The 15,557-nt window shown below is 34.4% G+C and overlaps 3 protein-coding genes across 3 annotated transcripts; 1 reads left to right on the top strand and 2 right to left on the bottom strand.

Annotated features, from left to right (window-relative positions):
- Nucleotides 1-539: 539 nt before the first annotated feature.
- NUU61_000338 (uncharacterized protein) lies at nt 540-1,627 on the bottom strand (the record flags this gene model as incomplete). The annotated part of the gene is made up of 4 exons (XM_056650922.1): nt 540-743; nt 803-952; nt 1,006-1,212; nt 1,265-1,627. The coding sequence occupies 4 exons, from the start codon at nt 1,625-1,627 to the stop codon at nt 540-542; spliced, it is 924 nt and encodes a 307-aa protein (XP_056515772.1).
- A 495-nt stretch (nt 1,628-2,122) lies between these two features.
- NUU61_000339 (putative AP-3 complex subunit delta) lies at nt 2,123-5,302 on the top strand (the record flags this gene model as incomplete). The annotated part of the gene is made up of 4 exons (XM_056650923.1): nt 2,123-2,545; nt 2,594-2,977; nt 3,025-3,253; nt 3,306-5,302. Coding segments are annotated over 4 exons (3,033 nt in total), but the record flags the coding sequence as incomplete, so codon positions are not given.
- Nucleotides 5,303-5,510: 208 nt separating this feature from the next.
- On the bottom strand, nt 5,511-5,856 carry NUU61_000340 (RAMP4 family protein; the record flags this gene model as incomplete). Its single annotated transcript, XM_056650924.1, has 3 exons — nt 5,511-5,617; nt 5,673-5,802; nt 5,854-5,856. The coding sequence occupies 3 exons, from the start codon at nt 5,854-5,856 to the stop codon at nt 5,511-5,513; spliced, it is 240 nt and encodes a 79-aa protein (XP_056515774.1).
- Between the last annotated feature and the right edge of the window lie 9,701 nt (nt 5,857-15,557).

Consider the following 15,557-nt stretch of genomic DNA (forward strand, 5'->3'; position numbering starts at 1 on the left):
GTTGTGTTGATAGGGACGCGGGGGGAGCGCATTGACTATCGAAATTCTAAACCCCGCTGTCCCTTACTCCCGTCTCTCAAGGGAGAATGCAATGGGATGGATGGACGCGTCTTGGGGACTTGAAGAAGGGATTTTTGTAGGGCTTGTGCTTTCGAGAGAAATCTATAAGTCAATACACAAACAAATCGCGAAGGATTCTAGGAGAAAAAGTGGGAGAGAAGAAGAAGAGGCGGAAAGAAGCCCTTTTTTTAGGTGCGAAATGACGGCCTGATTAGACTGGTTTGATTGGGCTGGTTGGGCATACGACTCTCTCTCTCTCTCCTTCGCTCTAGAAATTAAAGATCTTCCTTTCTCTTCTTTTCCCTTCCTTTTGTCTTCTCTGTTTACGTGCACTGGGTCACTTTGTGATCTTTAATCTTGATTATCTGGGACCTGCTGCCCAAATGCCTAACCATGAACCAATCTGCAAAGACGAAAATTCGCTCCTAAGAGCATAGGAAGGGAGGTATCACAATTATTATAAGATCCACCTAGAAGATCTACTGTTCGAAGCGATTGAGCAACTCTTTGGCCGCAATGAGTTCACTTCGACTCGACGCCCAATTCTCCTCATCGACTGATCGGGCCTTGACAATCTCGGCTAGCTTTTGCAGTGCAAAAGTCTTGAGTTGAGTCAAGGTTTTCTTGGTGGGGAGCGATGGATCCAAAGATCCATCTGTATGTTCAAGCATTCGTGATGACGCCTAAGAATAAGGCTACGATTAACACAAACGGCCATAATATAAGCACTAAGAGAACTTACCAAAATCAATCCATAGCATCCCCGCAAGTAATCGTCGCAAAGCTCAATGCTCCGGCAGAAGTGTTGGACTGACCTACCCAGGAGCCGGGCTGTGGTCCCATCAGGAGTGGCAGCGCATACATAGAGCAACTCGCCGAGCCGAGCATGGATCTGGACCACCGTTAATGACTGGGTTGAGTTGATAGGGGAAGAGCTAGCCATACATTCCAAGCATTGGGGGCGATCAGTAAGGCCTCCTCCAGGCTGAAGGTTGCCTGGGAGCTCAACCCTTCGGACTGGTAGAGATCGGCAAGTTCACACCAGGCTTCCGCATCGGTAGGAATAGCATCGAGGAGCTGGATCAGCGCGGTGATCGCATCGGAGGACCTGTTAAGCGAGCGCAATAGAGCCACTCGGCGCTTCAAAATAGGCTTCACAACCGGTAAGCCTGAGGTTCTGTAGTCCTGAGAACTCCATACTAACCACATTGACTGGATTATCTGAGAGAGTTTTTTCGTATCCTTGCAAGCACTCCTCCAGGGCCGAGTGGTCCTTGGCAATGGCCTCTTCGTACAGACCTCGGAGGCCCATGACGCGCTCATTCGCTGGACCGAATCGGCGAGTCAGGCGTTCAAGGCATGCCTCTGCAGATTCATCATCTCCAGTACGGAGGCAGGCCATGAAAAGTCGTTCTATCCGTCCATATTCCTCCGCGGTGTCAGGGGCTGATGCCGACTTGGTTCCAGACCCAAGGCGTAGGATCGTAGGGGCTTGTTGAGAAAGACGAAGAGCAGAAATTAAATCTGATCCACTAGTATCACGAGAGTCTAGAAAGGGGCCTGCCATGGTTAAGTTGTTCCGAAACTGCTCAAGGAAAGAGAAGCGTTAGTTGGACCCATGTCAATGACCTGGAGCATCAGGCAAGGAAGCAGTCAATCCCATCAATTACCTGGCTGATCAACTATTTTTTTTCTGCTAATAGACACGAAAACAATTTGGTGGGAATATGTTCAGGCAAAGAAAGAACAAAGAAGCAGAAGACTCTGGGGGAGTGGAAACTAGTAGGTGTAGCAGTAATGTGCTTGGGGTTGGAGTCCCGTGATCCTTATCGAGCTCCCCGCGCGCATCGCAACTTTGCCTTTCTTCCTCGTCCACTCCAAAAATACTCAGCAACCATGGACTGAACACACAGTCCTGCCCTGTCTGCCATCATGCTTTTCCATGATCAGAGATGACCATTGACTTGAAGACTGTGTCATACCTTCCCCACACAGCTCCTACCTCGAGTTAACCTGCTCGGCAGTGACTTCTACCACAATGTCAGTGAACTCTTGGATCTAGGCCGTGTTGAACCTACTTCAGCTGACTATTATATGGGTGTCTAGGTTTGAAAAATCACTCTATGACCTTATCAAAGGTCTTCGAAACCATAAAGGTGGGGAGGATGACTATATCCAAAGTTGTCTGCGGGAATGTAAGGCGGAGATCAAGACACAGGACATGGGTATGCTTCGTTCCTTCCCCTCATCATCTCTCAAAATACTGAACTGGGATATAGACAAAAAGGCCACAGCGCTCCTGAAACTTATTTATCTGGAAATGTTTGGATATGATATGTCATGGGCCTCTTTCCATGTGCTAGAGGTCATGTCGTCCGCCAAATACCTACAGAAGAGAGTTGGCTACCTTGGAGCAGTGCAAAGCTTCCGCTCAGATACAGAAGTCTTGATGCTGGCGACCAATCTGTTGAAGAAGGCTCGTAGTGTTCCACCCTAAGGAGTTATGTGTTCTATCCGTCTAACCGATCCACAGGACATCGGATCCTCCAATGTTCCCAACATGTCCCTTCCCCTGATTACCCTACCGCATATCATTACACCGTCTTTAGCGATGTCCTTGCTTCCTGATATACTCTCCCGCCTCTCGCATTCAAACGCCACAGTGCGCAAGAAGACAATTGTCTGTCTCTATCGGTTTGCCTTGGTATATCCTGAGGCTTTAAAGCTTTCGTGGCCCAAAATCAAGGACCATCTGATGGACGATCAAGAAGATAGTAGTGTCACAACAACGGCAATTAATGTGGTCTGCGAGCTGGGCTGGCGACGACCTCATGATTTCCTTCCCCTGGCACCCAGATTCTTTGAGCTTCTTGTGGATAGTGGCAATAATTGGATGGCCATCAAAATCATCAAATTGGTCAGTCCTCCCCACTCTATTAGCATCTTTTCTACTGACAGCCTCAGTTTGCGACTTTGACCCCGCTAGAGCCACGACTAACCCGGAAGCTCCTGCGGCCATTGACCAACCTGATTCAGACTACTACCGCCATGTCTCTACTCTATGAGTGCATCAATGGCATCATTCAAGGAGGTATCCTGGACGGCGAAGAAAGCCTTCAAGAAAGGGACGAAGTTGCAACACTTTGCGTTGGTAAATTACGTGGCATGATTGTCATAGACGCGGATCCCAATCGTAAGGCTTTTTTTCCTCTCGATTCAATCCTACTGTTACTGACCAGCCGTAGTCAAATACGTTGCCCTGCTTGCCCTGAATCGAATTGTCACGACGCATCCCATCTTAGTTTCTATGCAGCAGGATGTCATCATGGACTGTCTGGATGACCCAGATATTTCCATTCGGTTACAGGCATTAGAGCTAGCTGCTGGAATGGTCAGCGCAGATACAGTTCAGCCAGTAATCAGCCGTCTCCTTGATCAGCTGCAACAGGCCTCTGTCTCAAGTCCACGGGATACATCAAATTTCGAGGGTGCTGCATCTGCTCACCCTGAAAGCAGAGGCTCTGAAGGGGAGAACGCCCGTGGCCTCGGGACAGACAACACTGCTGCCTTGCCCAACGAGTATCGAATCGAGGTTATCCATCGGATCCTGGATATTTGTTCACAAGATAATTACTCTGAGGTCGTCGATTTTGAATGGTATGTCGGTGTTTTAGTGCAGCTCGTGGGCCTCCTTCCACCGTCAGAGCCAGAGGATTGGCAGGGCCATCATACAAGCCACACGGTGTCAAACTCGAGAACAAACGTTGCTTTTCGAATAGGGTCCGAGATTCGCAACGTTGCTATCCGTGTCAAGGGGGTACGCCTGGAAGCCACCAGGGCCGCCGAATCCCTCATGCTTACCGGCAGCCGATCATGCTTCTTCCCTGTCAGTTCGAATGTCGGCGACGGTGTTCTGGGACCCGTCGCTTGGGTAGTCGGCGAATATGCCGAACATCTCCTATCCCCTATTCGGACCCTGCAGTCGTTGATTGACAGTTCTAATGTTTCCCTGCCCCCGAAAACACTTTCCTTGTTTCTACAGGCAATCCCAAAGGTATTTGTTCAGGTGAGTCGGGGTGGCTCGCTTGGGAATCCATGGAAGAGTGAAATGTCTCTCTTGCTGGCCCGAGTGGTGGAATTTCTCGAAACGCTGGCAGCCCATCCGGATTTGGATGTGCAAGAACGAGCCATCGAGTTCCTCGAGATCCTCCGACTGGCGGCAGAGGCGATGCATTCTGAAACAGAGGACATCCCGTTTCTTCTCGCCTCGATAATACCAAGTCTATTCATGGGGCTGGAGCTGAACCCCGTCGCAGTCGGCGCTCAAAAGAAGATCGTCTTGCCTCTGAGTCTGCACCTGAATGAGGCATTCAATGATGATCTGCCTAGCCTGTTCCGCGGGTTGGACAGCTCCTCCCTCGAGTCCAGCCATCATGATGTTTGGCAATTTTACTACACCCCGGAAAGCACTGCAGAGTCAAACAAAGAGTCACGCGAGGTTGGACTAGCTGATGCACACCTCCATTCATCATCCTACCAGAACTTTCCTGGTGGTTCGAGCAATTCTTTTCGTGGGATTGAGAGACGAAGGATGGAACGCAGAGAACGCTTCCGGGATGATCCTTTCTATATTGCTCCTTCCGATGGGTCTTCTGGCACGTCTACGCCATTCCATGAGGTGCTCAATACATCCAATGGCGATGGCTTAGACATCGATTCTATTCCCATTGTTGACCTAAAATTGGACAATGAGCCACCGGGACTCCTAGGTCGGGACCTGCTGGGCTCTCACGAGAGCCGCCAAGTCCGACCGAGAAAAATGGAGGTGACTGCAGACGAAACATTTGGGTCCGAAAACCCGCCGGGCGATTCTCTGCCTGGGGTGGAGTCTACCGGCTTGAAGCGTTCTTTACTTCAGGTTGACTCGAGTGGGCTCGGGCACTTTTCTTTGGGACGAGACCGAGACGTGGCCGTGTCCGGGGATGAGGGTGAGACCGAAATGATGAAGGCCATGCAGCGGGTGGAGGAGGTACGATTACGGATGCAAAGAGCGTCGGAGCGGATCCAACTGGAAGGGACCCCGGCAGAAGGAACGCTTGTGAAGAGAAAGAAGAAGGGGAAGAAACAAAAGGATGTTGGTCCCGAGGACGGGCAGCTCACTCAGATTGTGAAGAAGAAGAAAAAGAAAGCCGCTGGGAAAGTTCCCGAGGTTGACCCGTCTGGTCCCACGGGAAGCGAGTGATTATGAGGTGGAAGAAATGATACATGTTCTCACTTAGCGAGAGTATTATGTCCCTAAATCCATTACATCTGCTTGGAGCAACCCATTGGAAGTATGTTTGGGGGAGGGAGAAGTGCGAGGACGAGAATGGAGTACTCGTGTCATGTCGAAAGAGTTGTCGCTGGGTATTCGAAGCAAAAACTGAGTCAATCGCAGGAGACCCTTTTATCTATCCCGTAAGCCGAGAGAGAAACGAGGCCATGGTAGACCAAAGCTCCGGGACAATTCTCATGAGCTCCAGCAAGAGACCGCCACAGACCACAAAAGCCAGGATGACTAGCAATTATTCAGCGTCTACGGCCGATTCATTCTGCGGTTTCGAGGCACCTACCGACCCAGCTGGTGGAGACTGGAGACTTGACATTCTTCTTGGGTTTGGCCGCGGCTGGTGCTTTTCCTCGCTTGGCCGCCTCATTTTTCGCGAATCGATCGTTCGCTCTTCGTTGTTGGGGTGTTTGTGCCTATAGAGAGAATCAGCATACGGTCGCGTGGGATCAATTGATTGGACTAACCATAGCTAGAGATGGGTTGAGCGAATTTGCGGTGGTAAGGAGGGTGGATAAGGGAGAGTATATGTATCCCGAGGTTCGGATGGCGGTGAGAAAATCAATGGGCAGAAAGGCCACGTTTGGTTTTAACCCAATATCCAGGGGGGTTGTAAACTATCTATAGGTAGGTTTAAGGCTGATTTTACTTTTCTATTGACCCTTCTCTTATATTTCGTATAATTATAAAGAGTATATACTATTATCTAAAACCATAAATCTATATAATATCTCTTTATAAAGACTAAATAAGATTTATACAACGGGTGCCAAAAGTCTGCCTACAAATTTCCAATAAATTACAAAATTTTAAACTTGAATATCTTAACGGAAATAGATAATATATTTCTAGAATGATATATATATATATTATTAATGTAAAAATTATATATATCTCTATTTTTTAATTATAAAAATTTATTCTATATAAAATATCTTGCTTTTAATTAAAGTCGCTAAAATCTGACTAACTTTAAGCTATAAAATATCTCTAAAATCAAAGATAACTACATTTATAAATTATATTTTTGAAAGGAAAATTATTTAAATAGTAAGAACTATATATTATTTTATAGATTATATCTAAATTTATAAAATAGTAGTTCTTTAAAATAGAAAGTCTAAAATCAAGCAAAAATTTTGGAAACTTTTATTAGTGTTGCTATATAAAAAATAAATTTTCTTAATTTAACCTATCTTTGATAACGTATAGCTTTTTAAGAAAAGGTCTAGGCAAAAAATACTATATATAAAAGTTAATTATCTATTAATGATTTAATATTGAAAAATAATTAAAAAACAGTATACCATATAAATTTGTTAAGGCATTTATGATTAAAATCATTAAGTTTTACAGGGAATATAGTGAGCGTCGGTAGACTTTTAGACGGGTAGCGTATATATTGGCTAGTATAAAAGATATTCAGAAGTAATAAATAGCATTATATTAATAAAAGACTAATCACTAGTCTCTCTTAGTCCTAGTGATATACCCCTTAAGTAGGATTGCTACTAAACAGGGCCCCGTGGCTACTACATAGTAGCCCAAGGCTCACACCATACATAGTATACTATCTTCGTAGTTATAGTATATATAGGTATATAGGTAGGCCCCTTTACAATAGGTTAAATCAAAATTATAGACTATTATTGGACTTTTCGCTGTGCAGTACAGCAAACACTAGTACTAAGATGACTAAGTCCCATAAGACTATTAATTTAATAAAGGACTATCTAGTCCTTTAGAGTCCTTCTGCTATCTTTACCACTAGCTGTCCCCTCGAGTCGGACCCACAGCATTTTCAGTTGTTGGTCCTCTATACCGATATGAAAATTCCTACTGATACAAGAATTTTTCTCTTTACTTATCTTCTATTATATACTTAGTATACTAAATTTCAAAGATATCGTAAATCGCCTTAATAAAATATACGAAGCAGCGAAACGCGAAAAAGCCTAAAAATCGCTGAATTACGCGTAAATTCGGTGTTCTATTACGCGTACCTAACTGGTCACAGTGAGTTGATCCTTAAAGGTGATACTTCTCTTGGTAACTGTGAGCCTCAAGTTTGTCTTTAATTGTACTGATGCGACGCTAGGCCTTGTATAGATAGATCCTGTTGGGTACTTGCGAAGGTGTGTTAGTTGAGTATACGCCGAATAGATTAGTACCGAAGTAGCTCCCCTATCCGTAGCATAGTTATCACGAAAATAAACTGTAAATAAGACTAAAGGTTGTATCTAAGTAATAATATATAATTAATCACGAAGAGTTTAAATATATATATAAGGGAGTATTTTTATATATCTAGTTTCTTCTTATCGCCCGATAAGTCCGGAATTTATTATTTAGTAGGATCTAGTCTTATTGTTTAATAAGTTGTTCCTTCTTTAGTTTAGTTATTACGTGATAAGACGGTATTAAAGGAAATCCGATACATATAAATATATATATATATATAGTAAATTTCGTTTAAAACGTATGTTTTACTATTAGTTTCCGCTATTATCTAGGCTAACGCTTACTAATTAGTTTATTAGCTCTAGGTGGCCTATCGTCAAGTTACGGGGTCCTTAGATAACTTGTATCTGTAGGGTCTGTAACATGTTCCTTACGGTCGTCTTTATAGTAGAATTTATAGTTATATATTAAGAATAGCTACTACTCTTATTGATAAAATACTTAACAATTTATAAGAAAAATAGTTATTTACTAGATTCGATATCTTAATGCTTTATAAGTTTTGTCTATAATTAATATAATTAAGGACTGTATAAATTAGTTTTTTATAGAACGCTATAGATAACGCGTTGCTACGTATTTCGAAGAATTAGATATATTATTTTATCGGACATCTTTTACTAGACCTATAGCTAATAAAATAGAACCTAATTAAGAGAAGCTATAAATAGAGGGTATTAGATATTTAATAGCTTAGTTCGATTATCTAGAGCTATATATAGCTAAAGTTAAGGTAAAAATATCTATAAATTCGATAAAACTAGTTTCTAATTTAGTCAAGATAAAATATAAAAATATATTATAGCTAATCTATAATAAATATAATAATATAATCTTTTTTTAAAAAAAGGTAAATCCTTAATATCTATCGAATATATTATTATTAATAGCTTTATTCTCTTCCTTTATCTTATTTATTATAGTAAATATTATCTCGAACATTAGTATATAATAATTTCGCTCCTAAATAACTATTATATCGCTATAAGTCCTAAGGGATATATTAATAATAAAATCGGTTTTAACTAGCTTTAGTACTTTAATTTATATATAATATATTATATTTCGAAGAGTTAGAAATAGCTACTTTTAATAAATAATTATAGTTTGTATTTAATATATACTTTTCTTAATTTCTATTAACAATTTAATATTATTCCGATCTATTTTATACTCTATATTACTTATTTTAGCTAGTTACACAATAGCTAACTATTTTAAGTATATAAGTACTATTTTTGAAGCTAAAATAGAGAGCTTTATCGGTAGAGTAAAAACATAGATAATAAAATAGATTTTCTTTAAAAACTACCCGAATTCGATAGTCAGTCTTTATCTCTCGGATAATTCGAGATATTTTTAAGGATCGAGGTATTTATTTACTTATTTAATCCTTAGAAAGTCTTTAATAGAATCCTAAAATTAGACTCATTAGTTATTAAAGGTCTATCTATAACTCTTCGATAATAAGAATATAATTTTTCTATCTCTATGTAGTTTAATAAATTCGCCTTCTTTATTAATTTATTATATATAATAAAGTATTAATAAAGTAAGGACCTAAATTGATAAGAGTCCGTAGCTAAATAACAGTTACTAGCATCGCCTTGATTATCTTTTTAAAATCTCTATTGAAGCTACTAAGCTCCTTTTTTATTTATAATTGGTTCTTACCTAATATATTCGCTAAATTTAACCTGAAAAGTACGTGAAAATTGAAGACAAATCCCTATATTAGGATCTCTTTTTTTAAATATATAAATTATCGAATTATAGACTATATAATAAAAGAGATATACTAAAATATTCGATAGATAAAGAAGTAGGCAGCTTTATAGCTACCCTAAATCCTATAATAAGGTTAAAATAGAGAGATATCAATATTAGAAAAGAGGAAATTAGCTACTAAAGACCCTCCGCTATCTTGTTAATTTAGGTAATAAAATTATTGAATAAATAAGAAATAAAGAGAGATTTTTCTTATAAAGAAAATTAATAAGAATATCTATATTAGTATAGAAGACTAAAAGCTAAAAATATTATAGGTCCGACTTAAAAAGATATCCAATACTAAAATATTAATTACGTAGTAAATTTAAAGTATTACTAATACTTTTTTGGTCGTTTAATAAATTATTAATAAGTTTTATTACTAGATTATTACTAGATAGAAATAAAACCTAAAATTGATATAATATTGGTTATTATCGATAGATTAATAAAATAGAATTATAATATAGATCATTATATAGATATAAAGGGTCTACCAAGATAGCAAGGCATGAAGTTATTCCCAACTGACGGAAGGGGTGAATCAGGTGATATCATATAATCCTGAAGGAAGTCGGAACTTATTGCTTAATCTATCCTACAGTGGAATAATCACGATACATAATAGGGACCTAGTCGTTTACATTATCGATGATACGTGGAGTTACGAAGATACTATATAATAAATTGACACTCCCGTATCCAGCTAGCAAGACAAGATTTAGTCTTAATAGTAATAAAGATATACTGTTTCTCCTACTCTCTCCCCTTGTTTCTTTACCTAATTAACAGGCCTTATACCCTAACAAGTATATTCTTTATAATAGAATTATCTTAAATTAAGTATTATTGTTAATTAGTAAATTATAATTAAAATTATATTTTATTAACTATATTAAACTATATCTTTCGATAATCTTTTACCTATAGATCAATAGCTCAATAGAGAAGGTAAACTAGATACTAGAACAATATTATTCTTATTTTATTAATAAAAAATCGACTATACAGCTAAACTTACGAAGAAACATATATAATAACTCTTTAGGTATAATAATAGAGAAACCCCTATTTTAAATATTAATAAGCTATTTGTCTAATTTTTAATTATATACTAAAGATAATATATGTTAAAAAGAGATTCTAATAGTAGAAAATATACCAAAAAACTATAAAAATTAAAAACTCAATAAAATAATAACAGATATAATAGAAATAGAAATAAAATATTATAATAAAACTTATAAAAAGATATTAGTTAGATATAGAGATCTACTTATATTATTAATAAAAAACTAAAAGTTAAAAATGATAAAGAACTAAGTATCTAAATATATTAGACCTCTCTAAGGCCTTAGCAGAATTAAAGGAACCGGATTATAGATATATTAACTAAGCATACTAAATTAGTATAATTTAATGATATTATACTCCTAGATATATACTACTATAACGGGTGCCAAAAGTCTACTGACACCCTATTAATTTAGTAAACTCTATATTCTAACCCCTTTTTTCTTTTCTCTCTACTATAACGAATATACGATATTTTAGTATAGAAATTAGTGGAAATTATAGACTAAATACCGAATTATTAGAATCTATTTATACTACTATTATTTTTACTCTCGAAAATAGTGTAAGTCCTACTAAAATTACTCGCGATTTACGCGTTAATTGTAGTACGATATACGCTACTCGCGATCGTTTTTAGTAATACTATATTTTTAAATCTAACCTCTAAAGTAGTAGACCCTTAAAATTAAACGAGTAAACTATTTAATATATTTATTAAATAGCTTATTAGAACCCTCGAATAAATTATAGAGCCCTTAAAATAAATACCCTTTATTTACCCTCTCGAATAATAATTTAATATCTCTTAAAGATATATAGGCTTTAAAAATAGAAGAGTAAAAAGTAAATACTACTTTTAATCTTAGTTATATAAAAAAGATATATTTTTTATTATAAATAGATACAATTTTTAGATTAAGAGAATATTATCTTTTTTAATGAATATTTAGTCTAAAAAATATTAAATTCTAAGATCTAATTTATCTTTTGATTTATCTCCGAAGTATACCGAAGCGATCTTATAAACCTCGTAAATTATAGTAAAAATATTTTATAGATAATTTAGGCTAGAATCTAGATTAGTGGCTAAATAAAGATAATAATTATAAATCGCGATAAAAACGTACCTCGGTAAGATTATACTACGAACTCCTATCTCGATACTCTCGAAAAAGGTCTTTTACTAATATACGAACTATATTTAATATTCTAATAAAATAATATAAGGATTTATATAACAGAAATCTTATAAAAGTAGTTCGAAAATTATAGGATTTAATTAATCGATTAGCCTTCGTATTCGTTTAATCTTAATCCTATCGAACTAGTATAACGATTTCTAAAGATCAAAAATTCTTTAATTATATCTTTAGCTAGGTAATAGAAGGTCTAAATTAGATTAAAGGGTCTTTAAAAAAGCTATATACAAAATATAGGAACTACTAGACTAAAATATTATTAATAGTTTAATTCGATCTATACCTTATAGAATAGCTGCTATACACGTAGCGAAGGGTTGGTATACTGGGTATTAATCTATTTTCTTTATATATTTAGTATGAATTATATTAATTAATATTAAGGGAGTTATTCAGTTTTTCATATAGTGGGGTAAATCGAAATTATAGACTATCAGCAGACTTTTGGCCGCGTAGTGTATATATATTACTATAATACTCTACTAATTAATTAGTAGAGTTATTAGGTCTTTTGGTCTAGATAGTTAGTAGCGTGTAATGACGCCTTAATTTATAATATAGGAAGATACTAAGTGGGTTTTTCTAGGACCACTATTATATAATCCCTCTAACTCCTTATTCGCGTTATAGCTATTAATTATATAAAAAGGAAGGAGAGAAACAGAGAAGAGAGAAAGAGAGAGAAAGAAAATATAATATATAATATATAATACATAAAGGATATATAAATTAGAAAATAATATAAAAAGAAAATAATAACAAAAGCTAATTCTATCTATACTTTATAGAATAGTTAATAGTCTATATATATAGCAAAAGATCAGTATACTAGATATTAAATTATTTTTTATATAATTAGTATAAGTTTGAATTAATTAATATCAAGGAAATTATTTAAATTTTAATATAATGAGATAAATGAGGATAATAAATTATTAGTAAGTTTTTAACCGCATAGAATAGTAATAATTATTATTAATTATTTATTAATTGAATATTCTCTTAAACAGTCCTTTAGTATCTATTCTTTTTTATATATTTAGATAATATAGGGTTTAAGATTATCAATATAGAAATATTAAATCTAGTAATAGCTATTGTAGTTAGTTTTTATTTCAACTAAATTAAATCTATTCTCCCAACACCCTTCTAAATACTTTTTATATCTATAACTAATCTATTTATAGAAGTTCAATGGTTCGCAGATATTATAGAGTATAGGGTTTAAATAAAAATAATAGATATAAAGAATATACTTATCAGGGTATAAGGCCTGTCGATCAGATAAAGAAACAAGGAAAAGGAGGAGGAGAAACAGTATATCTTTATTACTATTAAGACTAAATCTTATCTTACTAGCTAGATACAGGAGTATCAATTTATTATATAGTATCTTCGTAACTCCATGTATTATCGATAATATAAACAACTAGGTCTCTATTATATATCGTGATTATTCCACTATAGAGTAGATCAAGTAACAAGTTCCGACTTCCTTCAGGATCATGTAATATCACCTGATTCACCCCTTCCGTCAGTTGGGAATAACCTTATGCCTCACCATCTTGGTAGACCCTTTATGATAGAAATCCCTTTTTTATTATTTCTCTGGCTTTATTCTTTATAGATTTACATAATCTATTGATATTATAGATATAGATATAGCTTATTGTTTAATATTAGATTTTACCTATAGCTATTGATTTTAAGGGCTTTCCGGTGTACTAAATAGTAAATAAAAATATAGAATTTATGTTCTCTATCTTATTTAAACTAGGTATCTATGTACTATTTGATAGATTAAGCTAAAATAAATATTCATATTATAGAGTGTTAGTTTTCATATTAAAAAGTAATTCTTTCTTCCGTAGAGTTAGTCTTTAATCAAAATTAAAATTATATAAAAATCTACTAAATATTATTTGCTACGCGAATAGTAATATAATAGTCTCTATTTTTAATCTTCTTATTTTTCTCTTCGAATTATATATACTATCTGAGATTTTATCTCGTAAGGACCTTCGCCAACTAATATAGATATAGTAATAATAGCCTTCTAATTGGCCCGTTTTATTTTCTAACCAGCTAACCTATCTATATATCAACTAATCAATCAGCTCTATATCTTTATACAAAATTAACTAATAATATATTTAGCTCCGCCTCTTTTTTTAACTTGATAATATTCTTTTCGATATTCTTTTGCATATAAAATCTAATTTGAAGGCCCTTTAATTAATATCTACCAGTCCGGTATAGAAGGTCTATCTCTTATTTGATTTTAGCTCCGGGGTAAAAATCTAGTAGATCGTTGCTAAGTATTAAAATTTACATAGATAATAGATCCGATTAATGTTCTCCTTATTTTTTATTAGATCTTATTATTAAAAGATTTATTAATTAAGAAATAAAAGAATCGAGATTTAGAGCTATAGAAACAAGTATATAGTTAGAAATAAGGAATGTAGAATTTATATATTAATTTAGAGGGACTTAGTTTTTTTTCGCATTCACTAGCTTTATAGATAGATATTGAAAAATTATTTTTCAATAATTTTATACGACTTAGATATAATAAATTGAGATAAGAATAAAATAGAAACAAAGAATATATATATTAAGTAGTAAAGGACTAATACCGAAAATATAGGTCCGACTATAGAGGGCGGCTAATAAATTAGATATTAACTATACTAAGTATATATTACCAGATCGTTATCGTAATTGATTTTATTATTATATAGTCTATGTTAGAGACTCTCAATAAAATTATTACAGAAAATGATATATAATATAATATATCTCGAGAAATTATTAGTAATAGTAAATAGAATCTATTCGCTAAGAGTATCTAATACTAAATTTGGCAACTTCTAGTCCTATTAATATATAATAATGTTTAAGTAACTATATACAAGAAATAAGGCCGAGAGTTTTAATACCTTAATTAGCTAGATACTAATAAAAGATCCATAGAGAAATATATATAACTATAAGATAGATATCTACTATACATATTATTCGCTATATGGGTTCGAAATTATATACTTAATAAATTAACTTATATTATTTAGTATATAGATATAAACTATATATTATTATTAGGAATATATAGTTTATATCTATATACTAAACAATATAAGTTAATTTAATTTTTAATGTATTTTAAAAATATTTTAAGGAGTGTATAAAGCCGACCGATTAGATCAAGAAAGTAAAAAAGAATAATAAATTAGATAGTATATTTTTAATACTATTAAACCTAAATCTTCTCTTATATATATATATATATATATATTATGATATAGATAACTAAGTCTCGACTAAATGTTATAATCATTCTGATATAAGATAAGTTAGATAATAGGATTTAATATTCTATTACTCTGAGATGATATAATATTATCTAATCCTTCTTCTTATTAGGGGTATTAATAGCGGAACTATGGGTTTTCTATTATTAATACTATAATATAAACCTAATATAATTATCTGGCTTATATAATCTATTTTATCTATACTTTTAAATATATTAAGAAGATTTATTACAATTAAATAAGAAATTAGAGATAAAGAGCTATAAAATATTAGAATAAGGCGTATAATAAGTATTATATTTAAGAGTCGAGATAGATCATAAACTTATTTCCTCGATTCCGGCGAAAAAAGGATATATAAATCGATTTCTATTTTTGTATTAAATTCTTTCTTATTAATCTTGGAAGTAAAAATATATTATTATAAATTTTAAAATTTATACAACAATATCAAAAGATATATATTATATATTAATCTACTAAATAAATACTTTAACTATTTTATGTAGTAGGTTAAGGATATATTTAAAGATATCATATAATTAGGAATAAATCCAAAAGAATTAA

Source organism: Penicillium alfredii (assembly GCF_028826965.1).
Source record: "Penicillium alfredii strain IBT 34128 chromosome Unknown utg000001l_segment0_segment0, whole genome shotgun sequence".
NCBI classification, from domain to species: domain Eukaryota; kingdom Fungi; phylum Ascomycota; class Eurotiomycetes; order Eurotiales; family Aspergillaceae; genus Penicillium; species Penicillium alfredii.